Genomic DNA, 26251 nt, shown 5'->3' with positions numbered 1-26251 from the left:
ACCTTTGCCGATTGGTACGTACCGCCATCTACTGGCAGAGCCATACACTTGTGGTTTCATCATGAATCAAATTTCTCTCCCATCCTTTCACTAAAACATTTACTACATTTCAAAACTGGTGAACAGCAGTTTTATTCATAAAAACACATGGTCAATACAAATATGCTTTTTATTGTAAAAACAACTAATGGTTTATTACAAAAATATGTCCATCTCTGATGCAGTGTATTATGCACTTTACCAAGTGCTCTTAACATCAGTTAATGTTATCTCTCTCCCCCCTCTCCCTTGATAACTGAACATATTATACATATAAACAATGTCACAGAAATGTTTCCCTTCCATGCGGAAAGCTCATTCCTCAGAGATGGGAATGTCCTCCAGCGTCATGGAGATGTCTCTCAATTTGGGGTCGTCTCTCCAGTTCACTTTACTGGCAATGATGATCCCCTGGAGAAAAAAAACAACATAGCATCATGAGTTCTGACATTATTAACAGAACAGGTAAAATGCTACCATCCTCTTGGCACAAAGGCTCTGTCCCAATTAAATCTCCTTTATTTTATTTCACCTTTATTTAACCAGGTAGGCAAGTTGAGAACAAGTTCTCATTTACAAACCCCTTCCCCACATCCCTTTACTGATTTGGAAGGAAATAACTGGTACAAGAAATATCATGGACATTCACACAAGTCCAAAGCTTTCAGATTTGTGAGACGAAGTAATCAAGTGCACACTTCAAAAGAAATGAGATATTATTGGGACACACCCTAAGAATAAAGAGCTGTATTCTTAAAGATATAGAGTGCAATTTACCCGCAGGACATTCTGTGTGATGGTGGCCATCTTCTGGTACTTCTCCAGATGAGACTGGCCTTTCTGCAGGACATTTCTGTACTTCTCTGCCTCTGGGTGCTCCCTCTTCCTCTTCAGTTCATCCATCTCCTTCATCTTCTCATGAGTGAGACGCTTTAGATCTGCAGAAAAATAAATAAAACATGTCAAAGAATAAAATATGCTTGAGGGATTTTATTTTATTCATGTCACTTATCCTCCTGAACTACACGGCAAAGTACGAAAACATTCACTAAAGAAGTGATTGTTAATCTTCATTCAAATGTAGTGAATTCTTACACCCTCATAAGAGTAGGTTCAAAAAATACATTTGAACTTTCCTATACATCCTTGGTAAAGCAGTAATAGTGTGGGTGATGTAATACCTAGCCTCTGCTTTTTAACATCTGTGATTTGGTCCTGCAGCTCACATGATTCCTTTTGACAAAGCAAACAAGAGGTCAGAAAGAACATTCCATAAATCTGCAACAATTGGTGACACCACAGCAGAGCCAAGCCAATGACTGTTTATTGTTTTCATCAGAAAAATGGTGCATTCTGTTCTCATTTATAAAACAGTTGGATACAGATCAGATCAGATTGTTGAAAACTTCCAACCATATTGAAAACAGATGCACCCACCTGCTGAAGTGTCTTTATCTTTGAACAAAGGTCTAGGCTACAACTGGTCAGTCCCCTCATTGCTCTGGAATAAAAATATACAGGCCCCACACTACATCAAGTAGTGCTAAAAATATATAGTTACATGTTTTTAAATTGGTAACGTTAGTTATGTACAGTATAGGCAGGTAAAGTGTAATAACAATGTCAGTAGGGAAACAACTGATAACTATTGGTGGTTTGTGTAATTGACATTTTTACAAACAATGCAAACAAATTCAAATCAATCCCAAAGTATATCAATGGTAGTGTTAATAATATTTTTATTCTCAAAGGCCAGTTTAGGAGGAACTGCTATCAATAAGACAGGGTCTATTTCCTGGCACCCTATTTCCTATATAGTAAATATGGCTCTGGTAAACAGTAGTGGACTGTATAGGGAATTGGGTGCCATTTGGGACGCAAACAGGCTGTTACAATCTGCTCCTGTTGGACTTACACAGCCTCTGGATCACTCTGTTTCAGCTTCTCAGAGATGGCATGCCACACCTGCATCCTAACAAATACAACACAATATATAATCAGTAAAAAAAAAATTAAAAAAGGTAGACTGTCCAAATGGAACTGATGCTCCAAACATCTACTTAAAGGGTTTGCAAGCAACAAATGACTATTATCATAACTAATGCACTAGTAATTAATGGATTGAAAGACCGTTACTTTACATATCAATACAGAAATGTGATAGTTACCTGTGTAAGGCCAATGTCTTGTTAAAATGAATGATTTTTGCTTCCTCCAAAGTATTTGCATAATCCAGCCTGTGGATTATCCAGAGACAAAGAAATCCACATTTTCAAAATATGAGTTGAGAAAATATTCCTTTTGGTTATGGATAGGCCTACATGAGACGATATTGCAAACTAAAGACACTCACAAGTCTTTCTCAGCATCAGATGCACTGCAAGAAGATCTTTTGCTTTTTCCTGTTAAAGAACATTTGAAATTGCTAAATAATTACAGTCTTATTGTCACATAGTATATCAGCATACCCAATTCAGTAATAAAGGTAATGTAATTTACCTGCTTGGAGCTTCACTGCCATCTCAAAACATTGATTTGACATCTGTTCTTTCATCCTGAGGGGAGAAACACTCATGAATGTAGAATTTAATACCAAGTCTTGTTAAGCAGTGTCAGCTACATTCATAGGTAACTGCCAAAATAAAGGAAACACCAACATACAAGTCTCTTAATAGGGCGTTGGGCCTCCACGAGCCAGAACAGCTTCAATTGCACCTTGCCAGAAGATACCAACCATTCCGAGCTGCATTGAGATCGTAAAGCAGTCATAGTTACATTAAGAAACCATGGAGCCGGCACGAGATATTGGTCGGGAAAGAGTACCTCAATGCAGGGATGGGATATGCCACTGTGCTCAAAATTGTACCTTTATCCACACTGCTCCATTGAGAAGATTGAAAATACTGCTAATTTTCCAGGAAAACTGCCCTTTTCGTCCTCATGCTGAAGTACAGGGGCTATCCCATCCCTTCATTGAGGCACGTTTCCCGAAGAAACCCCACCTGGATGGAAGCACCTGATTCAGTATACTTTGTATCCCTCATTTACTCAAGTGTTTCTATTATTTTGGCAGTTACCTGTATTACATACTCTATGACAGATGGGTTGGTTAAATGGTAATTCTGAATGATACATATTCATCTGAAAGTATTGCAGAATGATTGAATGATCTATAGATAAGAATTGTGGAGAAACCTTAGCATCTCTGCAGGTGAGCTGTCCTTCTGTCCATTGTCAACCGTAGTAGCCTGAAAACCATTCAATGCCACGGTCTCAAGACTTGAGGCAAGGTTATCCAGTCTATCCAAGGACTCCATGTTCAATTATTACCTGGAAAATTAAAGTGTCAGTCAGTGTGTTCACCGCCAACGTCAAGAGAACCATAGAGAAGAACAATCAACTCAAGGAAAGGACATTTAGCTATGATTTTCTGTAATTGTTTAACTCTGCAATTACTTTTCCATCGAAGTCAGTGAAACCAGAGATGATCTGTGAACGACTTTGATAAAGGCAAGCAGACAACCCCAGCTAAAGTTAGCTAGCCAGCTAAATGACAGGAATGTCGGGCAAGAACTTGAAAGCAACGAATTAATTAACACTAACTGAAATATAATATATAATACAGACGTTTATATAATACGTACCCTTTTCTTAGTTTTCAATACACAAACAATGTATGGATTCCTTTTAGCGGTTAACTTGCAAACCAATACAACATTTCTACTCAACTGAAGTGAGAAGTCTAATCCTATTGGACAAGTCATTTTAACAATTTCCGTAACAATATTTCCATTGGTTAAACTTCACGTCCTTTAAAATTCGACTCGATGATAGGCTCTTGGTGCAATATTGAATATACCGCCAGGAAATTAAGACTAACCACGTGACCAAGTAATTCTTCAGTATCCATCCTGCTTTTTTCTAGGCGGAGTAAAATTAAATTACCGGTAGGTTATTTTCCTTTGCTAACCGCGGTTGTCATTGCTTATACTCTATAGTGATTATTTGGACATATAAAACAATGTTAATTTTCAATGGACCCTACGTAGCTCAATGTGGTTGATGGAATTTGTCTGCTACCAGCATTTTGATCGATTAAGAGGATTTTCCTTGTGTTATTCTTAGAAATCAAGTTGGTGCAAGCAAAAGTCACGTTTGACAGTAATGGCATGAGAAACTGACCTGAACGTTTACTGTTATTTCGAATAATAAAGCCTATTTTCAGCTGACTGCATCTATACAAAGGTAAGAAATTCTGAAGGGTTTGGAGCCCGTACATAGATGTTTTATTCTGTATTTGACTCTGAATGTGACGGTGTAATCCGCCGGTGACCCGGTTAGCTTTTTGACAGCTCACATTCGCATCACATCCCATCCATACCGTTGTTCTCAATCTATGGTTTCCATACAGTGGACTTGGTTATTTTCACATGACAAATGCTCTGGTACTTTTTAGGAACTGCGAATTGTTTTCAACCGGAAGAAGACCCGTGAGGTCATGGGGGGCAAAGTCAGTAGCAAAATGGCGACTGTTGGGCGGGTTGTACAGGTACGCTTGTCTAACTGGGTAATTTATCGCTCTGCAACAACTATTGTCACTCAAGTGAGTACATTTAAAAGTTGACTAGTTAATGTAAGACGTTACGGTTTCAAGGTCAGAAACCAGCGACATTTATGTTATTGCTGTGCATCCCCAAAGCTAACGAGCAAGCTACCCGTGCTAATGCCCTTGTTGGTCTGCATGAAATTCCAAAATGTTAGCTAGTATATAGATGAAAGTTGACTGACTAACTAGCTCCACTCTAACTGGCATAAGTGTAACATTTATTTATGTGGTTTGGCTTTGAACTAAAGCTATAAATAGCAAGTTCATTAATCAGTAGTTCTTGCTGTCAAAGTGTTTACTCTAGCTAGCTAATTTATCTTGTCCAGTAGCTAGCTGGCTAGTTATCGCCATGCAGCTTCCCAGTATGCAGTTTATTCAAAGTAATGATAAACATGTGTAGGCCTACAATACAATATGGCATTTTTTTCACTTCATAGCATTAAACAGTATATAGGACTGTCTGGCTGCAAAAGACAAGTGTGTCATAACAACTACTTTTAATTTAAGTGGTTGATTTAATTTGTCTGGTTTCATTTGACTACCTTTCAGGCTGTGAAACCTCATGCTCCACTAATCAAGTTTCCCAGCAGAGAGGGGGTACCCAGGCCGAATGGTGAGTAGCAACTTGTCAGTTTGATGTTGCACTAGCTATTTTTTTTATTTTTGTCCATGCATAGTGCTAATCCTATTGAAGAGGACATTCCACCCTTTGACTGTTCAGGGACTCGGCTACTGTATGCAATTGTGCTTTGTTCGTCAACATGTAGCCTATTGCATATCAATGTGTTGGTTGCATGTTGATTAGTTGCATTAACTTGAACATGATAGGCAGTATGAATTGCGTCAAACAATGTTCTATTGTAATATTACTTTGTAGCTCTCCGCATTAAAAACATTTGTCCTGTTAGTTTGACATTATGTTGCCCAACCTGGGTATTGTTATGAGGTTATTTTCAAATAAAAGGGGAAACACTGACTTGATTTTCCATTTTAAAAAACATGTCAACGACTGTAATTTAGGAAAAGGTTATTTTAGTCCTTTCCAATTTCATTATAGAAACAGTGCTATGAATGTGCTAATCGAAGCAATAAAAGTGATGAATTAAAATAACATAAAACACAAAGGATGTTTAAAACAAAGTCACTGATTTTAAAAGCTACATGAAAATTGTTTAAAAACAAACAACCATTTCCTCTGTTTCAGTCCAAGAGGCTCTTAAAACATTAGCAGTCAGCTCTCCTAGTCCACCTCCACTTGTAGTGCCGCTGCCGTTATCAAGACCCCCTGGACCTCTCACTTGGCTCCCTGGAACCCCAGACAGCTTGGCCACAGTGAAGGAACTCCCCCAAAGATACCGCAGGAGATCACTGGAAGCAGAAGAGATGGAATATATTCAGGTTAATGCCTATCTGTGTCACTGAAAAAGTGCTGTAATTGTGTGGTATTGTTGATTTTAAAAAGTAACAGGTGGTAACATACGGCTACACTCATGGGTATGATATGTGCTTTGAATTCAGCCCGTAGTGTTACAGAAGGCATCCCGGGTACACAAAGTGCATTAACTGTTACCTTAGTGTTGTAATACAGTTAAGATCTCACTAACCACTCTTCTGGTTTATTTTTCAGCGTGGTGGACCAGAGTGAAGTTGAGTGACTCAGTGAATACAACCAAGGTCCTTATCTGTGGAAATCAGTTTCTTTGCCTAATTTTGTTCTTCAACAAGAGGACCTGCTGCAACACCTCATTAAACGTCATGCAGAATAAAGATTTTATTCATGTTGAAATTGTACATATAAAGTTTATTTTTAAAGATGTGACTGTAGATATTTTTTGCTTGATTCTACCTTAATTTCAATGGGTACATTTTAATTGTTTTATTTTAGAAAAGCCATTACAGTAAATCTTATAATTATATTATTTGTTCAGCACCCACCTCATTCAGTGCTCACTATTTTACACCTTCACTTAATTCAATTCTTGAAGGTTAATGTTGGCATCAACAGTACATCTGTGTACCATTGACCAGCCTGTTATCCCATCCCTACGCTACATTGTTGTCGATAGTTGCATATTTTTATGACAAGACTGAATTACGCCACAAAACTGAAGAAAATGAAGGGCTCATTTCTCATGGTCCAGATTAACATGGATTAATCTGGTGCAAGTTTGTTTGGGTACAAAGCAAGTAGGATACATAATGGAAGTGAATGGATTTTGTTTGATATTGGACAAGAATGATTAAAATGATTACTGTGAAATTGCCTGTGATTTTATATTTAAGATGGCATTTGTGCCACAGTGGGTAAACAATGGACCTTAACACACTCTTATACATGTTAGACCATTAACATTAACTTGGTTTTATGTCTGGTGTTGAGTATTTAGAGAATGATTAATTGAGACAGAAGCGTTCAGATATAAAATATACATTTATTGGATCTGACAATACATGTCAAACACCACACCCAAGGGAAAGTCTAATGAATGTCAAATCTCACATTTCAGTCTTCCAGCAAAGGAGTTCACAACAGGGATAGTTCAACTGACAGTACTGGCACCAGTTGTATTAAATTACAAGATCATAATACATTGAAAAGACAGTCATTATCTCAAAGCTTTTTTTCAAATGTTTTCAGTATTTCTCCAATACTATTTGTGCATTGATTGCCTCATCAATGTGGTAAGTCTGCAAAGGTCACAGGCCATTCAGAAATATGGATCTTCACATGTTCTTCTAAAACCAATAAGGGATACCACTATACACATCAAAAATGCATTGGAATATTTACAGCAGGCCTACATGCACTGCCAAAAAGGTCAACATTATTGAGACCTGATTGCTAAAACCTTTAATGTTAACAAACGGCATTACCTGGGATGAGTAGTTCTTACAACCAATACTGGAATAAAGAAGTAACATTTCACTCCTGATCCTACAACTGTTTTTCTTAAACTTAGTAATATTTTGAACAGTAGTTATAAGACAGTTATAACAGCAGAGTCACTCAACACTGGTGAACCGACAACACCGCCATCTGAAACACAAAGTCAGTCCTCAAATGCAGGTAAGAAGTCAGCAATGGTATCCACTACATAGTCCGGTACAAAGCTCTGATTTGTGGAGTGATCACTGTCTCTGTACTCCTGGGCTGTCTTCATCTGAGAGATCCCTGTGAGTGTAAGCATGGTATCCAGGCCACAGTTGGCCCCAAACAGCATGTCTGTCTCCAGGCGGTCACCCACCATCAGGCACTGGGCTGGGTCAACTCTGAACTGGCTGGAGATGCACTCAAACATGAAGGGGCTGGGCTTGCCTATCACCATAGCCTTCCGACCTGTGGCCACTTCCAGCGCTGCTGTCAGACACCCAGAACCTGACAGAGAGAGATGGGGGTTGGAAATAGAGTACATGTTATTATTATTTTTTCTCTAGCTCTGCTCCTCTCTTCCACACGCACACCAGTCGGTTAGTTTACTAGCTAGGTTAGTTAGTGCACAGCATCGGTACCATACCTGGCAATATCCTTCCATCATGCAGCGGGTGCCAGGGGTCCACATCAGTGGCCAAAAACAGACACTCTGGATCCCGCAAATAGCAGGAGGCTTTGGCCAATTTAAGGAAGGTAAACTTGTCATCATGTCCAACGAGGACCGCTTTGACATCCGAGGCCAATGCGCAGTTAAATATAGTGCCGTCGGGCGCGTCTTCGTCACCAACGAAAGAAATGCCAGCCTGTAACAGTTCATTACGCACTCCCTCTCCGCCGATGACAAACACCTTACCTTGCACCTTAGCGACATCTCTCAGGTAAAGCGCCGAACAATACGAGGAGCTGAATATCTGCTCTTGCATAACACCAGTAAAGCCCAGACGGTAGAACTTGTTCACGTAATTCTTACGTGGCCTAGTGCAATTGTTTGTAACGAAAAACACGTTTTTGCCGTGTTTGATCAAAGAACTCACCACCTTAGGGGCACCAGTTATTGCCTCTTCTCCGTGCCATATCACGCCATCGCAATCGAAAAGGAAGAAATCTTTTGCATTAAGCAGATTTCTTATTTGAGAGCCTCCAATCTTCAGACATCCCTTGAAGCCGAGGGCGCGTGCGCCGGCCATTCTTAACGTTAGATAGCCAATTTCTCACCTTTTCATATGCCAAAATCTACTGCAATGTCATAGGTTTCAACCACCATTTGACCTTTCATAATCAACAGAATAAACAAGATTTAACCACGCCTTTCTGTAATGATAAACCAATGAAACTGCAGCATTCGCATTGTATCCAACGTTGTTACAATGGGCGGATTCGATTATGCTCAGCCACGGGGCGGGCAAAAACGGGGAGGAGGGCAATTCTCAAATCGAACGGTAATCTGTGTGTAACCGGTGTGAAATGACTAGCTAGTTAGCGGGGTGCACACTAATAATGTTTCGATCGGTGACGTCACTCGCTCTGAGACCTTGAAGTAGTTGTTCCCCTTGCTCTGAAAGGGTTGTTGTGGCTTTTTAAAGGGGCACCTGGCTCATGCCCGGGAGGCAGCCCGGTTCCAAATCGAATGCAATCGATTTCCAACCGAAACACGCCTACACGGGCCCTGGGAACTTTAATCGATCCCCTTCAATGTAACCAGAAAGTTCGGTTGTAACATGGACACTCTTTTCACCGCATTTCTCCTAGTGGTCGTAGATTTCAACAGCACACTGCATCGAGAACGAGCCGAGCACCCGCCCAAATCCGGATTGTGGACAAAATGTATAGAATTTACATTTTATTTAAATGTTTGCATAATCTGAAAAATGGTAAAGCAAAACAAACCCTAAATCCCTGTAAAGCCTTTTGTATTTAAAAAAAAATAAATGTTTATACCCCTGTGTATAAAGTTTGTCTGTATTAGTTGGTATACTGTTTTGTAAGATACTTTGTGTAATGAGTTGTTAATCAAATAAAAGGCCATATCGTGGAATCTTTTTCAACACATCTAACTACAGTAATGGTTGTTTCCATTTTATCATGGAGGTAAATTACAAAGATGAAGTAATGTCATCCCAGAATTATTATTTTTTACCTTTATTTAACTAGGCAAGTCAAGAACAAGTTATTATTTTCAATGACGGCCTAGGAACAGTGGGTTAACTGCCTTGTTCAGGGGCAGAACGACAGATTTTTTCGGTTACTAGTCCAACGCTCTAACCGGGGCGGCAGGTAGCTTTATTCGCGTTATGTTTGCCATTTCATACAGCCACAGAATAGAATGATTTTGTATTCAGATTTTGCATCGTTGTTTAACCTACTAAACTAGGCATAATATTGTATACTGCGCTCAAAGTACATTTTGATTTCAAAACTTTAAGTACCACTAACACATTCTTAGTACTGTTAGAAAAGTACAAATTGATTAACAATGCCAGACACGATGTGACTACTACAGAACCCGAGATACATTATGCCAAAACCCCCTATAATGTAGTTTTCTTCGGGAACACACAGTAAACATGTCGTCCTTGGGCCAATCAGTGTAATTTGTAAAAGACGTCTCTTTATGGCAAGAGCATCATTCACTCAACTTTCATCAAAATGTCTGCGATATCACGTGACTCATTTCCCTGAGCATGTGTGCCAAATTTCAGTACACAAGTCAAACAGATCAAAAGATATAAACATGTCTGTTATAGTGCCACTGTGTGGTCGATGTCTTGAAAGTGTTTTAAACACTTACCAAACTGTTACAATACAAATATCCTTAACTGATTTATGTATTTATGTTCTTGACCACACCCACGTGAATGTTTATTGGTACTAGTCTGGAAAATATTGCATTGAGAGACCTTTGTCCATAGATGCCACAGTTTCATGCAGATCGGTCATTCGGTACCAGAAGAGCAGGGTTTATTTTACAAAATTCTAAATGGCAGAAAGTCCATCATGGCAGACCTAAGGCAAATGTGTTCCTTGTGAGGAGAGGGATATATGTACCAACTTTCATGTTTTAGGTCAAACAATGTGAGGGGTGTGACCTTTCAAAGTTGGTATTTCCAGTCTTTTATAGCACCACCACCTGGCCAATCAGTGTAATTTTGTAAATGCTGGATCTCTATGGAATGACAGATCGATCATTCACCGATGTTTCTTCAAAATCACACCTTTGCTGTCTGAGATATCCCATGTGACTAACGTATGAACAGACGGAGATCCACAGTCCCAGACCCGATTGTGGGGGACAACTATAAAGTATAGACCCACCATAGTGATGTCAGTGAAGAAGTTGGAGACAGGTAACACATTTTAGGGAACACCACAAAAATCACAATTGTGCTGTCAAACAAGTCAAAGCAGGAGTCTTGAGACATTTTCCAGATCTTTTTTCTGGATCCGTACACCATGTATTAAAGAACAGAAAATACAAAATGCTTAAAACCAAAAGAAAAAAAACAATTCAGTGTCTATGTACAATTCTTATAAACAATAAAGATTTTCTTAACATTTGATTGTAAATGTGTTGATTGTCTATTTCTGGATACACGTTTTGCAGGTTTTATTCACAGAACTAGATTTTTATATATATATATATCTGCTATAGTCACTCCCCCCTATCTTCAAAACACAATACAAAATATAAAAGGAATTAGTTTAGTGCTTTCTTACACACAAGTCTCAATGAAATCACAAGATTTCAGCACAGGGTTGTAAAATCTAAATATGAATCTACTAGTCAACGGCCTTTACATTCAGACAGTATTTCCGAGTCTTTGTACAAACCATTGGGTGAAAAATATATCCCTGCACTTCTAAAGCTAGAGAGCACCTGGACACACCCACTGCATCTGCACTTTGTATGATGGTGAGCAACAATCATTGGGTACATCTCCCTAGGCACTTGATGTATCTGTAAGTATTTGATGGGTATAAGCAATATGGTATACCATTTTTGGTTATATTTATCCAACCATACCAGATCTATGCAAGTACCTAAGGGATAGGGACAAGGGCTTGATTCTGGACTAGACCCATCTCTCAAGATATGGACTACAGAAGCAATCCCTTTATCACCAAGACAAAGACAGCAATGTGAAAATAAAATAAAAGAGAAACAAAATGGGATTTGTACATATGATTGCAGACTTCAGAACACAAAATGCGACATTGAATAATATATTAATAAGTCTTAGGTAAAGCCTTTTTGTGGTACATTTTCAAGAACTGTCACACAGCTAGCATGCATTGTCCCCCCAAAGTATCCAAACAAAGTCCATCAGTAAAACGTAAGAACATGTAATGTCTGTACATATCTACACATTGCCCTTTTACAAGAAATACAATTTAAAGTCTTTGTATCAACACAGATTCACAAGTTTAAGACAAGTTTAAGTCGATGAAGACATTTTCAAGGCTATTAGCTAATTATTTACATGAAACTGTCCACATTTGGGGAAACAATGCAAGGTGAACAAACAGCCGACTCCCAATGTTTGCCATAGAAATAGTGACTAGATAACACCTACCTAGGTAAAACCAATGATCATATGCAAGAAACCCGACAGGACACACTCAGGATAGTGAATTATTGGATGGTACATCATTATGTAAAAATCTATGGACTTCTGTGTCTGACATTCAGAATTAAATACCCCCAAAACGAACTAATTATCCAACTCACAATGCATAGTTAAATTAAGTAAACACTATTACTGCACTCATTAACACAGTGATGACTCCACGACAATCAACAATTCACAATTAGTTCAGTCAAGAGAAATATAAGTAGGCTGTTAGACTGCAACTGGACATTAATTTATAGACCGGATAATAAAAGGCATCCTCCAGTCCGTACTGTGGAAGTTACATGAAAGTGGCTTTAAATAAGGAAATAATACTTTTAACAATCTTACCCAGGCTGTTTTAGTTTCAATATAGAGCAATACAATTTAGAATCATTTGTTTTGCTCTTTTTTTTTTTGCCGAGTGCTCAACGAACTCCATGATAAACATGCAAACAGCACAACTTGCCTGGGCCAAATAGATTTGTATTGTGCCAAGAGTATAGGGTAGAAACTATATACATTACTGTAACTGAACACATTACATCTCAAAGCAACACTTATACCAATCCAAAAAACATTTTCCTTCATAAAGTATAATATTTTCATGATATAGACTAATTTCTGGGGCAATACGAGCGATTTTTAAGGAAACGTTTCAGACAATCTGATGGACAGACAAAGCTGCTCTGCTTATTGGGGTGTTAGATTCAGCCTTATAGTCTCTAAATTTAAAAATGTCTTGACCTGTCACGACTCACGAGAATTAACAATGAGAAATTATCATATAATATACTGTTACATTTCTAGAACATTCTCCTCCGGTTTGGCCACTTTGGACTGTTAAGGTCTGAAAAAAGCAGGTTGAGTACAAAATAAGCTTCCACAGGAGAAAAAAACTAAGGCAGAGAGGGAGGTTATAACGAGTTATAACCTACAACGCCTCGACAACAATGAGTGCTGTTGCATTAAATACAAACCCCAGGCTCATCTCAGACAAAATAACATTTGCCCAAGCCTGGATACTATAATTACCTGTAAACACTGATATTCAATCAAAAGTACCACTTTAACAATGAACAAACTACATATAAAAACCAGAACAAAGATGTTTTGGCAGCTGAATATGAGTGACAGGATAACTTGGGGGGGGGGGGACGACAAACAACTGTCTATCCGCAGCCTTGGGCCGGACCCCACTGTACACAAACACGGACATTAAACATCTCAGGACCAGAGAAAATAAATGGCTATATAAACTCTTGAGAAATCAAGATTTTTAGTTCTATACGATAAAGACATCACTGATGTCATATTTCACAAATGAAATAAATGTATATTCATATATATAATTATTAAATACAAATCTAATTCTCCAGTGAGTGAGTCTTATGTACACATGGGAGGGTGGTTTTAAAGGTGGAACTCTGGGGGCGGGGCGGCGGGAGGTCACACTGACTGGAGCGCCGTGCTGTGCTGTGCGTGATGCCGTGTGTGTGCTCCCATAAGTCTGTTGGGCTCCCCGCCAAACTCCCAAAGTCTGTGACGGACACTGCCATCTTGGTGCCAGTGATACGGTGGTGTGTCATTTTCCGCCGCCCCTCAAAGTCCACTCCGAGGTTTCCCACAGAAGCATCGTTGATGAAGGAGTCGGGCAGTGCCAACTTGAGCCTCTTAGAGGGCCGCTCACATTCCTTGGCCCCGCACACCCCACCCAGCTGGTCCAGGTCCGAGTGGTAGAAGCCAGCATCCAGCATGTTGAGACAGTTGGGGTCCCCTCCGTTGGATGGAAAGCCCAGGGGCTCGTCATGGGCCAGGGACCCCCGGTGGAGGCTCTCCAGAGGGGGGAAACTGTACGAGTCCAGGCAGCTCACCTCCGCTGGGCTGCACACTGTGGCCACGCTGTTACTCAGGGCTGAGGGAGGGGGACACGTATATAAACTACTTGGTTATCTGTGGATTTCATATGTATTGTTTTTAGGACTTATGTAGATTGTATAAAGTTGTATTGTTGTGTATAATATGTGTACTGTAGATTCATACTGAATACCAGATCTGAAGCTAGGCTTGTGAAAAATATAGTTACCCTGTCAAGGATAAATGGGGTCAGTTTGTGCTACATGCAGTGTGGAACATCTGAGACCCTGTTGACTAACCTGTGAGGTCGCTGGCAGTGATGGAGTTGAGTAGGCTGAGCTGCTGCTCTGTGGTGGGCTCCATCCTCACCCCTCCTCCTCCACCTGAGCAAACAGAGGAGGAGCTGTCTACTGCCAGGCCCTCCGCCTCGTCCACTAGCCGGTCCATCAGGTCCCTGCAGGCAGAGGGAAGACACACTCAGCCATAGACACATTCTCCTTTAATAACCATGAGCCACCCCTTTCATGTAGTTGCAAGCACAATACAATTAAATCTGCAAACACAGGCTTTCATCATATTCAGAGAGAACTCTGTCTACATACATTTGGCAATGAATTCAGACCTCAGTTACTACTGTTGAGCAGAATGAACGATCACTTACGTTACGCCAGGATAGCTGCTATACTTCTTTTTGCCAAAGCGGTTCTGCTGGACGAAGAAATCAAAGCGCTCCGACTTCTTCCACATGTAGTAAAAGGCCACACATTCAGCTACCGTCCGTGTCTTCACCTGATGAAGGGCAGAAATACACGATAAAGAGAAAAGTTCTACAACACAGGAAGTTAGTGTCAAAGGCTTTTTAAAGAAAGGCTAAATAAAAAAAAGTGTCCATATCCTTACAGAAGCTTTCAACATTATGATAATTTCTCCACCCTTTAATCAGTAACAGAGAGAGTCCCACCTTGTGTTTCTGTATGAGGTGAAAGTTCTTATCGTATATCTGTAGTGCATGTTCAAAGTTTCTGCATTCATCTTCAGACCACGGTGGGGATTCCTCTGTAAAAATCACAAGGAGTCATTTTCCCTCACAATAGAGTGACATTTATGAGTCTACTAATCATTCAAAATGGTAACGTACCCTTTGAGGATTTCACATTACTGCAATATCGCTCCAATGCTTTGTGGGTATTGTAGTTGCATTTCACAAGCTCATACAGCGCCTACAGGGAGACGACAGAGGAATAGGTGAACTCTGTGATGGCAGCAGGTGCATATCTAATGTTATAACATCCAGTGAGTCTTAAAGTGATGACTGACCTGCTCATTGTCTCTCACATGAGCTCCTGCCGTGTCACTTCTTGTCCTCTCGTCATTTGCCCATGACAACTCCTCACACAGGAAGTCCCTGACCTTACTCTCTGACAACACGTCCGGGGTCCATAGCAACTGGTCATCATCTTCGTATACTGTACGAAAATGGCAGATGACAATCACAATGTTAGACACTATGCAATATTACACTTGGAAACACTAAATATCTGACTGTCAAATGCAACTTTGACAATATGTTTATGGGTTAACCTCGTAAGAAAGCCTCCACTCACCCTTCTCATCAACACCATAGTGACAGAGGTGAGTGGGGACCTCTGCTTGGTGCTGCGATCCCACCATTATTTCCTGTGAAATACAAAACAGACTTACCGCTCAAAACAGAACATGCTGTTCCAAATGCAGGTATAGGTTCAGTTAACCAAAGGTCACTAAATAAGGTCACTAAATAACTGTAACCATTGGAAAGTAAAATAACTGACCTCCAATTAGTGCTTATGGGAAACCTAATCTTGTATCCCCTTCAAATAAAGTCACCTTTAAAAGGACAGGATTCTTACCTTTCTGGAGTCCTCGGGGCTTGGCCCATCCTCCTCACATTCCGACTCCTTATCACCGTCGTAGATAGTGTTAGCTGACAATGCAAAGACAGAAAGGGCACTCCCCATTAAAATTCTTGCTATCCGAATGGTGTCCTGTGCGTATCAACTCATCACATGACAAGATAAGATCATATTAAAAGATAGTATGAATGTTTGGGAGGGGATAATAGCTGACAAAGCACAAGATAAATAAGTTACTGTGCTTTTGTTAATAATGACACCTGCACTGCAGGTTGGTCTCTCTTGAGCTCTGACAATGTCTTATTTACCCCTGAGGTGTCCTAATAAAGTTGCAATTGAAGTGAATTGCCTTACATCTGAGTGTTCTGGGGAAGAAGTCAGTGGCCTCGTGGGAAGTGACTGAAGGAGTAAGGTCATCAGCGGAGGACTGGGTCTCCTCCTCATAGTCTCCTGATAGCAGGTCTTTAGCAATCTCCTCCTGTGGAAGAACACAATCACCATTTGTAACGTTAGAAGGGAACCCGCCAAGGATCAATTGACCCTAAAAATTCCAAGTTTGTTTTGCTTCATATCTGTCGTAACCACACCTTGGAGGTAATACAAAAGTAAGACACATATAACGTAATAATAGTTGGGATAGATGGCCTACTGATGATATAACAAATACATTTGACTGAAAACCTCTTTCAATATCCACAAATTTGTCTATACAGTACACGTGAAATTTTCTAAATATATATTAATATTCCCTTTACCAAATCTGAATTTTGCTCACCTTGTCCAAAGTCATGTCTGGCAGTTCATCCGTCAGCTCCCCAGAAGAGCTGTCCATGCTGGATCCTGCAGCCGTACTGACAGACGCCTCGTAGCGGTAGATGGCCAGCAGTTCCTCCAAGGGCATGTTCCCCTCCTGTTACAACAAATATAAATCCTATTAGACCATGTTTCTACAATCAAAATCATGATATTTCATGTCTGCTATGTGAAGAATGGTTAGACAAAAAGTTCCATGACACAGTGTCTGTTTCCATAATAACACAGAACATTGTCATGTATACATTATGCTTCCCCCCCAGCCTATAACATTTTATTCATTGAAGTAGGGAAGTGGTAATTCAAGCATAGACAGAATTTAAAAATATTCCAATAAAAATGACAACTACAATGCCTGTCTAGAAGAAAGGAAACAGTATATTCATTTATATTATTAGCCAACCTAGCTACAGATTGTAAAACCAGAAAATGTGATTTCATGGGAAAAAGATGTGTACCATTATACTGGTAATTACAGGTGTGGATATTAAAAAAACATTGTCAGAGATTTTTCCAACTAACCTGGTATTGGCGATACCATCTTCGCCCTCGATTCGTGGAAAAAGGAGTTTGCAGTGGGTCTGTTTGAATTCAGAAAATGCTCTATTAAAATAACTAAAATATTTTGGTCCATGAAGTAATCCAACAATGTGTATATCACCATCTTTTCTATTTCAAGTCTTCTCACATTGATAGAGACAGGGATGTCTGTCATGCAGCACTTTGGGGGTGGACACACCTGTCTCAATTAATGAGAGAAGACTTGAAATAGACAAGGTGGCGACGTACACATTGTTGGATTACTTAATGAACAACATTATTTTAATATCAGAGCATTTTCTCAAATCAAACAGACCCCGTGCAACTGGATGCATCCATTTTACGAGACTCCTGTTTCCACCAATCGCTAATACAAGGTTAGTTCATCTCTGCTGATGTTTTGTATAGTCACACCTGTCATACCAGTATAATGGTAAAAAAAAGTTGGGTTAAATCACATTATCTGGTGTTACAATCTGTAGCTATAGCCAACCAACCTTCTCTAGATCGGCTATCTCTGAGTTGAAGTTTTTCTCGCCCTCAAATGACTCTTCCTCCTCCAAAGTCCTCTCATCGTCATATTCATGAACTAGCATCTCGGCTGACGGATCGAAGTCATGATCTTCCGACGACAAAGAGCCAACTGTGGGCGAAAACTATTTTAGAATGCAGTTTAAAGGCACCGTTACAAAGACAACCACAAATAAATTAAGATACTCTTGACAAAACTGGCACTGCCACTGCTTGTCAATACCATTGGCGCACCCACAGCACAATTAAATAATTTACAAGAATTACTTCCTTAATAAAGATTTTATAAATGTATTTAGCTGCATGGTATCAAAACATTAACTGAATATAAAATGGACATGTCATATTCATAATTTCACATTCAAGTTCCATTAAAAAATGTATTCCGACATTACCTGGGCTCGAACTCCCGAAGGAAGCCTGTTTAGAAGAACAAAAATATAATATCACCAATTAAGCAATTTTGAATCTGTGAATATTACTGTTACACTTTCGAAAATGTTCGTTCAAACAAACATTGATTTTTACAGCAGACATTGTCGATAATATCCACCAGGATAAATAAATAAAAAGAGCTGCATTTTTCCGCAACCTGAAAACACATACCGAACGCACAGCGGTTTATTTAATGTTGTAGAATTGTAATATTAAGTAGCAATATGATACCATTTGGATGTGGCACGCAAAATAACATTAAGGCCCCTATATCCAGTTTTGTGTACTGCCAATGCTCTGAAATTAGCCTTAAAGCTAACCTTATTGACAATAAAAAAAACAATTATTGTTTAGCCTCGTACACGGTAACCTAAAACTGTAAACAATTCACCAGTTATAGGCGATGTTTTTGTTTTTACACAAGAACCGAAAAACACAATCGCAATTAATTGTAAATCAAGTCTATTTATTTTTCTTCCCACATCAAATTGGCGTTTGAGTCTGCCCGGTAGACCTTAGCAAAGCAGCTGAGAGCGAACAGGCCTTGTCGTGAAGGATCGGTGTATACATTCAAACATATTTTAGAGGGATAGTTGCAGCAATTTTGACACAAAACCACAAATATTGAACAAAAACAACTTAATCTATGTAATCGATTACATTTAAATAGAAAGTTGTCAACACACATTTTCTAAACATCGATTTAAAATCTGATGCTTCTCCCCTGTTTTCCCTCTTACCTCCGCCATATTGGTACCTTTAGCTCGTTCCAGCTCAGTACCCGGATAGAGTCTCTGAACCAATCAGAGATCCAGGTAACAGTAGTCGTGACGTCTTTCAAATTTAACACTGGTAGGCTAACTACCGTCAAAATCTAGCCAGGAATGTTACTGTAAAAATTGACTGGGATAAAAAATTTACTGATTGTACGTTCAATTGGTTTGTATTAATTTGAGACCTGTCAGAAACCACTATCCAAGCAGATACTGTTGAATAACTTCTGAAATTACTATTCATAATGCTGAATTTCCTTTTCCTTGAATAGATGAAAATCATGCAATTTACTAAATGTACTACAACTAAATCAGACAATGTCAATTCAGGTAAACCAGTTAACAGGCAATTTCCATAGTCCCTACCCATTGCAGACCCAACTTACAAAACCAGTAGGGGGCACAGCTGAACTACTATAAATGGAGTGTCAATTCAATTCAAGGGGCTTTATTGGCATGGGAAACATGTGTTAACATTGCCAAAGCAAGTGAGGTAGATAATATGCAAAAGTGAAATAAACAATAAAAATTAACAGTAAACATTACACGTACAGAAGTTTCAAAACAATAAAGACATTACAAAAGGCATTTGTAATGTCTTTATTGTTTTGAAACTTCTGTTAACTGTTCATTTTTATTATTTATTATATATATATATATATACAGTGTTGTAACAATGTACAAATGGTTAAAGTACACAAGGGAAAATAAATAAGCATAAATATGGGTTGTATTTACAATGGTGTTTGTTCTTCACTGGTTGCACTTTTCTTGTGGCAACAGGTCACAAATCTTGCTGCTGTGATGGCACACTGTGGAATTTCACCCAGTAGATATGGGAGTTTATCAAAATTGGATTTGTTTTCGAATTCTTTGTGGGTCTGTGTAATCTGAGGGAAATATGTGTCTCTAATATGGCCATACATTTGGAAGGTGGTCAGGAAGTGCAGCTCAGTTTCCACCACATTTTGTGGGCAGTGTGCACATAGCATGTCTTCTCTTGAGAGCCAGGTCTGCTTTTGGAGGCTTTTCTCAATAGGAATGCTATGTTCACTATGTCTTTCTTTAATTTTGGGTCAGACCCGGTGGTCAGGTATTCTGCCACTGTGTACTCTCTGTTTAGGGCCAAAGAGCATTCTAGTTTGCTCATTTTTTTTGTTATTTCTTTCCAATGTGTCAAGTAATTATCTTTATTTTTTCTCATGATTTGGTTGGATCTCTCTGTTGGTGATGGCTTTGTTAAGGATGGTTTGGGAATCGCTTCCTTTTCGGTGGCTGTAGAATTGAATGGCTCTTTTCTGGATTTTGATAATAAAAGGGTATCGGTCAAATTTTATTCTGCATGCATTATTTGGGGTTTTACATTGCACACTGATGTTTTTGCAGGATTCTGCATGCAGAGTCTCAATTTGGTGTTTGTACCATTTTGTGAATTCTTGGTTGGTGAGCAGACCGCAGACCTCACAACTATAAAGGGAAATTGGTTCTGATTCAAGGATTTTTTAGCCAGATCCTAATTGGGATCTCAAATGTTGTGTTCCTTTTGATAGTGTAGAAGGCCCTTCTTACCTTGTCTCTTAGATTGTTCACAGCATTATGGAAGTTACCTGTGGTGCTGATGTTTAGGGCTACCGACATTAAGGCTAATCTGAAGATGGTGCTGGCTAAAGCTAAAACTGGCGAGTGTAGAGAGTATAGGGATATTGTTATCCACGTCAGCACCAACGATGTCAGAGGTCACCAAGCGCAACATAGCTTCAGCGTGTAAATCAGCTAGAAAGATGTGTCGGCATCGAGTAATTGTCTCTGGCCCCCTCCCAGTTAGGGGGAGTGATGAGCTCTACAGCAGAGTCTCACAACTCAATCGCTGGTTGAAAACTGTTTTCTGCCCCTCCCAAAAAATGGAATTTGTAGATAATTGTCCCTCTTTCTGGGACTCACCCACAAACAGGACCAAGCCTGGCCTGTTGAGGAGTGACGGACTCCATCCTACCTGGAGGGGTGCTCTCAATGTGTCAAAAAGTCAAGGGGTCTGAATACTTTCCAAATGCACTGTACACTGGAGTTGCTTACCAAGACAACATTGAAAGTCCTGAGTGGCCTAGTTACAGTTTTGACTTAAATCGTCTTGAAAATCTATGGCAATACTTGAAAATGGCTGTCTATTAATGATCAACAACCAACTTGAAGAGCTTGAGGATTTTAAAAATAATAAATGTGCAAATATTACACAATTCAGGTGTGTAAACCACTTAGACTTTTCCAGAAAAACGTATAGCTGTAATAGCTGCCAAAGGTGATTCTAACATGTATTGACTTAGGGGTGTGAATAATTATGTAAATTACATATTTATTTACTTATTTATTTTCAAAAAATTAGCAGAAATATCTAAAAACATGTTTTCACTTTGTCATTATTGAGCATTGTGTGTAGATGGGGGAGAATTTTTTTTTTATTTAAGCCATTTTGAATTCTGGCTGTAACAAAACAAAATGTGGAATAAGTCAATGGGTATGAATCCTTTCTGAAGGCACAGAGGTCCACTGCAGTGTTTTTAAAGCAGAGGGCTCCAAAAGGCAGCAGCGTGGCCCTATCTGTGAGCAGGTGGGTGGTGTGGGTTTGGATTACAGGATTTCACAAACAGATAATAACACTAACTAACTCACTCACGGAGCAGCTGGGCTCAGGAAGACACCCATCCATACTTCATTACCTTTATTGTGAAGAGAGTTAGTTTGTGCTCAAAAAGCAGAGATGGTCAGCAACCTCAAATAAGAGTATGGTAATGTGAAAATATGGAATGTAGAATGACATCATTGTTTCATGGATTTTACTCTTTTTGCACATCATCATCATCACCACCAATATGGCTCAGTTCCAGGGTAGTTAATACATAATCAACCACCACAATAAAACTTGTAGGAAGAAGTGGGTTTTGATCAAAATCAACAATGATGACAACAATCAACAATGGGGTCTAATAATGTTGTGGGTTATGGATAGAGGAGAAGAGAGGGGGTATACATTGGGAGCCTACAGGCTTGTGATTCAGACTGCTTCCATTCACTGCAGAGCCTGTACCCACACTGCTGATAGAATTTCTTTGAGTGGGGTAGACACTCAGAGGAGAAATTAAAATGGCTATTTCATGCCTTGTATCTTTCTGGTGGTGTTGTCTGGAGCAGTGGAGGCTCATCAGAGGAGAAAGGGAACTTATAATAGTCAAGCATTTAAAAGGTTATAATTTTTAGGTAAAAATATTCACATATCACCAAATAACCGATTTAAAACACACTGTTTTGCAATGATGGTCTACAGTAGCATCAACAGCACCATGGTGTAGGCGGAGGACTGCTATTTTCAGTCCTCCTCTGGGTACATTGACTTCAATATAAAACCTAGGAGGCTCGTGGTTCCCACCTCCTTCCATAGACTTACATAGTAATTATTACGACTTCCGGAGGACATCATCCAACCTATCAGAGCTCTTGCAGTATGAACTAACATCTTGTCCATTCAATCAAAGGATCAGAGAATGAATCTAGTACTGAAAGCATAAGCTACAACTAGCTAGCACTGCTGTGCATAAGATGTGGTGAGTAGTTGACTAAAAGAGAGAGAAAGACAATAGTTGAACAGTTCTGAACATATACATTTCAGCCAAAAATTAAGGAGCAGAGAGAGAGAGAGAGAGAGAGAGAGAGAGAGAGAGAGAGAGAGAGATTTCATTGTATTTGTTCTTCTTAGTTTACTTTTCACTTACTTAGCTAATAGCTAATTTAGCCTACTCAACAACCTGACTCAAACAGAGAGGAATGCTATCTCTGTGTTGGACAACCTGAGAGGAATTATGTTTATGTTAGCTAGCTGGCTAAAGCTATCCAACGCTGCAACTCTTCCAAGCAAGGTAATCTTTCGATTGTATTCATTTATTGCCACTGGAGCCTGCCGGTGTAACTGTTTGTACTGATTGTACACATGGGTTGGACTGTGGGTTTGCTAACTCGCTAGTTCTAGTTTGTTGACTATAACATTAATATGGTGACATCGATGTAGGCTGTGTAGCAAAGGGAAAAGGTGAGAGTAGGAGGAGGAGAGCGCGTAGAGGCGAGAAGGAATTATACAACGAGCAAAGTGATGATCTATGTGGCTGCTATGAAAGTGAACTGTGTGTGCGAATGATCAGAGGTCTATTCATTCCGCAGATTCTGTTGCAAAATGTTTCTTAATTAAACGGAACCAAACGGAACGTAATGAGGAGGGACCTACCTGAATTTGTCCAATAGAAACTCATGTTTGGACTAATGATTACACCCCAGATCAGCTAGATGCAGGCAAGAGTGTGCAATATGGTATTGAATTTGTCATTGTCGGTCACCTTGATTACTCCAATTTTGTTTCTTGTCTTGTGCACCAAAATTATAAACTTATATTTGTAGGCTAGGTTGTAACAACCTCATGATTGGTATAGGGAAAATTTGAGTATCATGTAGTAGCCTAACCCTATCGATGTTACATTGAGCTGGGCGAATGGAATATGAATGACAGTCATCCAATATGCTGTAATAAAAATAAGGCCATGCTCATAAAAAAAAGTGTCCTCCCTAATCTTGGAAGGCACAAACCGCCACTGGTCTGTAGAGACAAAAACAACATACATTCCACTTAACGCATCAACATCTTCGAAGGCATTGGAGTAAACATGCAATTTTGGTTATGTTTTCTGGATAAACATTAGAGGTTTTTCTTTGGTTTGGAGCTCAGTGCACCCACTGAACTTCCACCCTGACATTATAAGAACTGAGTGTAGGCTTCTCACTTAAACACACACATTGGAGGACAACTGTGAAACTATGAGAAACTGTAAATATAACTAGTTTCTATGTTACATTACATACCTGATACCTTTGTAATAACACTAGTAATACCCATGCAAGTATAGTGTAATATTATACTTTTAAATACATTGTGCTTGACATTCGTTTTTTAAAGTCAGTTAATGTACTTGATGACTATGGCAACGTTTTAAAAGTAGGTTGTGGTAAAAAATAAACAGTGAACATGTGAAAGGGTTGTCATGTTAGCACCTTGTGAGGAGGTGGTTTCTAGCTAGTAATTCAGCAGTGAACTCCGCAGTAACTTTACCCATGACGATCACGATGACGATCACAAATGAGATATCTGAGACAGGAGCCCTGCTGCCAATTCAACACGACACAAATGAAAACAAGTCGATGCAGAGAGGGTATTTAAAATTACAAGGCATACATTGGCACATGGAATAAAGAAGTGTGGATGCAATAGGCTACATGCCAGACAAGGTACAGGTTTCTCTGAGATTCTCGGATGGATTGCATACCCTTCCCTTGAAGCAATAATTTACAGAAATGCATTTTCTCCTTTTGTTTACACTAATTACATCATTGTGTTTTTTTTAGGAGATCCAGGGCTAGAAGAATAGGCATTAACACCAATAAGGATGCTAGTTAACAGGACAAATTCTAAGAAATGGGATAAAGTAGAATTTCTTCTTATTTTTTATTTGATTTGGTCTGTTAGTTGGGCTATTGAGTCATGAGTTGCATTGCATGCTATAACTTTGCTCAGTGTTAGCTATCCGTAGAGTTGTTCCATTAAATACAGAATGCTACTGGGCTTACTTCTGTCTGTCTGGTTACACGGCAACTCACTGAAGGATTCTAAGAAATGGCCAGGAGTAACATAAATCATAAAAGACATGACCGAGACACCTCAGACACATGGAAACTGAAGGCAATGTGTAATCACAGATCTTACTTTATCAGTGGCAACACATGATGCTAGCCACTGCCAACCACAGCAAACACATTGACTACAACGTCACCAAATCTTAAAGAATATCTCAGCTGTGCTGATGCGGTGTATGTTGATTTAAGGTTAAGCCCTGACTTGAAACAGATCAGTGTCTGTTTACATGAAGGCTACAGTTTCTATGTAAACCACCATTTCTAATCAGCAAGGAAAAGTAGCAGCTGCAGTGCAGGCGCTTCTCTACCAACGGAGCTGTTCTATGAAATTGTAGTTATGAAGGTTATGAAAGCCTGGTTGCAGCTCAGATGTTATAGACCCGTGTAAACTGTATTTGTTTGGAAGCTACACAAGGACTATCAAAATGTTTTCAAAATACAACAATTCTTTTGTAGGGTTGCAAAATTCCGGGAACTTTCTATAAATTCCCTGGTTTTCCCAAAATCCTGGTTGGAGGATTCCCGGTATCAGGAGGGAATAAGCAGGAAAGTTCCGAGAATTTTGTAATCCTACATTTGTGTCATCCCCAATTTGTCACCCAAAACAATCTGATGGGCTGTGCCATAGAATAGATAGGAATAGCAGCTGTGGGACCAACAGCTTGCTGTTTATTGTCATCAATCGAGCCTGGAAGCAGAACTGAGCAATTTCTGCTAGATGGGCCAGCTGCTAAGTGAAAATTGTCCATACCGTAAACACTCCAGTCTCCTTTTCACCTCATTTAAATTTGTTGTAAACATTTTTATTTAATCTTTATTTAACTAGACAAGTCAGTTAAGGTAAAAGGCCTCCTGTGGGTACACACATCACGACAAGAGTGACACCACAAGACTACATAAAGAGAGACCTAAAACGACGACATAGCACGGCAGCAACACATGACAACACAGCATGGTAGCAACGCCACATGACAACAACATTTTTATTTAATTACATTTTTTGTTTTATTTTATTTCACCTTTATTTAACCAGGTAGGCCAGTTGAGAACACTTTTACAACTGCAACCTGGCCAAGACAAAGCAAAACAGTGTGACAAAGAACAACAACAAAGAGTTACACATGGGATAGACAAACGTACAGTCAATAACACAATAGAAAAATATATATACAGTGTGTGCAAATGAGGTAAGGCAATAAACAGGCCATAGTGGCAAAAATAATTACTATTTAGCATTAACACTGGAGTGATATAGTTGCAGATGATGATGTGCAAGTAGAGATACTGGGATGCAAAACATGGCAGCATCACAACATGGCAGCAGCACAACATGGTAGCAGCACAAAACATGATGGATTAAGCATTATTGGGCACAGACAGCAGCAAAAAGGCAAGAAGGTAGAGACAACAATACATCACATGAAGCAGCCACAACTGTCAGTAAGAGTGTCCATTATTGAGTCTTTGATTGAAGAGATATCCCAAAGAGATAAAACTGT

At 39.3% G+C, this 26251-nt stretch overlaps 4 protein-coding genes across 5 annotated transcripts; 1 reads left to right on the top strand and 3 right to left on the bottom strand.

Moving 5' to 3' along the window:
• Positions 1-116: 116 nt before the first annotated feature.
• LOC139389932 (centromere protein H) lies at positions 117-3773 on the bottom strand. The gene is made up of 10 exons (XM_071136967.1): positions 3684-3773; positions 3235-3369; positions 2539-2594; positions 2393-2441; positions 2208-2276; positions 1955-2011; positions 1477-1540; positions 1221-1272; positions 817-977; positions 117-450 (listed from the first exon to the last, which is right to left on the bottom strand). Exons 2-10 carry the CDS (start codon positions 3354-3356, stop codon positions 355-357), a joined length of 726 nt encoding a protein of 241 aa, XP_070993068.1. The 5' UTR covers positions 3357-3369; positions 3684-3773; the 3' UTR covers positions 117-354.
• Positions 3774-3910: 137 nt separating this feature from the next.
• On the top strand, positions 3911-6905 carry LOC139389579 (alpha-ketoglutarate dehydrogenase subunit 4). Of its 2 annotated transcripts, none has more exons than XM_071136401.1 (5): positions 3911-4284; positions 4496-4588; positions 5195-5258; positions 5850-6043; positions 6273-6905. In XM_071136401.1, exons 2-5 carry the CDS (start codon positions 4538-4540, stop codon positions 6288-6290), a joined length of 327 nt encoding a protein of 108 aa, XP_070992502.1. In that variant the 5' UTR covers positions 3911-4284; positions 4496-4537; the 3' UTR covers positions 6291-6905. The 2 variants fall into 2 exon arrangements, with proteins under 2 accessions (XP_070992502.1, XP_070992501.1); XM_071136400.1 differs by having other exon boundaries at positions 4057-4284; positions 4496-4642.
• Positions 6906-7057: 152 nt separating this feature from the next.
• Positions 7058-8860, bottom strand: LOC139389697 (chronophin-like). Its single transcript, XM_071136589.1, has 2 exons — positions 8161-8860; positions 7058-8021 (listed from the first exon to the last, which is right to left on the bottom strand). The coding sequence occupies exons 1-2, from the start codon at positions 8762-8764 to the stop codon at positions 7696-7698; spliced, it is 930 nt and encodes a 309-aa protein (XP_070992690.1). The 5' UTR covers positions 8765-8860; the 3' UTR covers positions 7058-7695.
• Positions 8861-13421: 4561 nt separating this feature from the next.
• LOC139389941 (mesoderm induction early response 1, family member 3 b) lies at positions 13422-18234 on the bottom strand. The gene is given in 13 exon segments (XM_071136978.1): positions 13422-13699; positions 13702-14099; positions 14341-14495; positions 14703-14830; positions 15003-15097; positions 15180-15261; positions 15359-15507; positions 15646-15718; positions 15931-16004; positions 16288-16411; positions 16709-16843; positions 17784-17929; positions 18213-18234. Coding segments are annotated over 12 exon segments (1578 nt in total). The 5' UTR covers positions 17883-17929; positions 18213-18234; the 3' UTR covers positions 13422-13633.
• Between the last annotated feature and the right edge of the window lie 8017 nt (positions 18235-26251).

Source organism: Oncorhynchus clarkii, chromosome 30 (genome assembly GCF_045791955.1).
Source record: "Oncorhynchus clarkii lewisi isolate Uvic-CL-2024 chromosome 30, UVic_Ocla_1.0, whole genome shotgun sequence".
NCBI classification, from domain to species: domain Eukaryota; kingdom Metazoa; phylum Chordata; class Actinopteri; order Salmoniformes; family Salmonidae; genus Oncorhynchus; species Oncorhynchus clarkii.
This window is presented reverse-complemented; position numbering and strand designations above follow the sequence as displayed.

Excerpts from the sequence above, each read along its gene's own strand:
- LOC139389697 (XM_071136589.1), bottom strand. The coding sequence starts at position 8,764 with ATGGCCGGCGCACGCGCCCTCGGCTTCAAGGGATGTCTGAAGATTGGA. Across the intron at positions 8,022-8,160 it reads TGATGGAAGGATATTGCCAG|GTTCTGGGTGTCTGACAGCA; the intron begins GTATGGTACCGA and ends TCTCTCTGTCAG.
- LOC139389579 (XM_071136400.1), top strand. The coding sequence starts at position 4,538 with ATGGGGGGCAAAGTCAGTAGCAAAATGGCGACTGTTGGGCGGGTTGTA. Across the intron at positions 4,643-5,194 it reads CAACAACTATTGTCACTCAA|GCTGTGAAACCTCATGCTCC; the intron begins GTGAGTACATTT and ends ACTACCTTTCAG. Across the intron at positions 5,259-5,849 it reads GGGGGTACCCAGGCCGAATG|TCCAAGAGGCTCTTAAAACA; the intron begins GTGAGTAGCAAC and ends CCTCTGTTTCAG.
- LOC139389932 (XM_071136967.1), bottom strand. The coding sequence starts at position 3,356 with ATGGAGTCCTTGGATAGACTGGATAACCTTGCCTCAAGTCTTGAGACC. Across the intron at positions 2,277-2,392 it reads TCTGATGCTGAGAAAGACTT|GCTGGATTATGCAAATACTT; the intron begins GTGAGTGTCTTT and ends GATAATCCACAG. Across the intron at positions 451-816 it reads TCACACAGAATGTCCTGCGG|GGGATCATCATTGCCAGTAA; the intron begins GTAAATTGCACT and ends TTTTTTCTCCAG.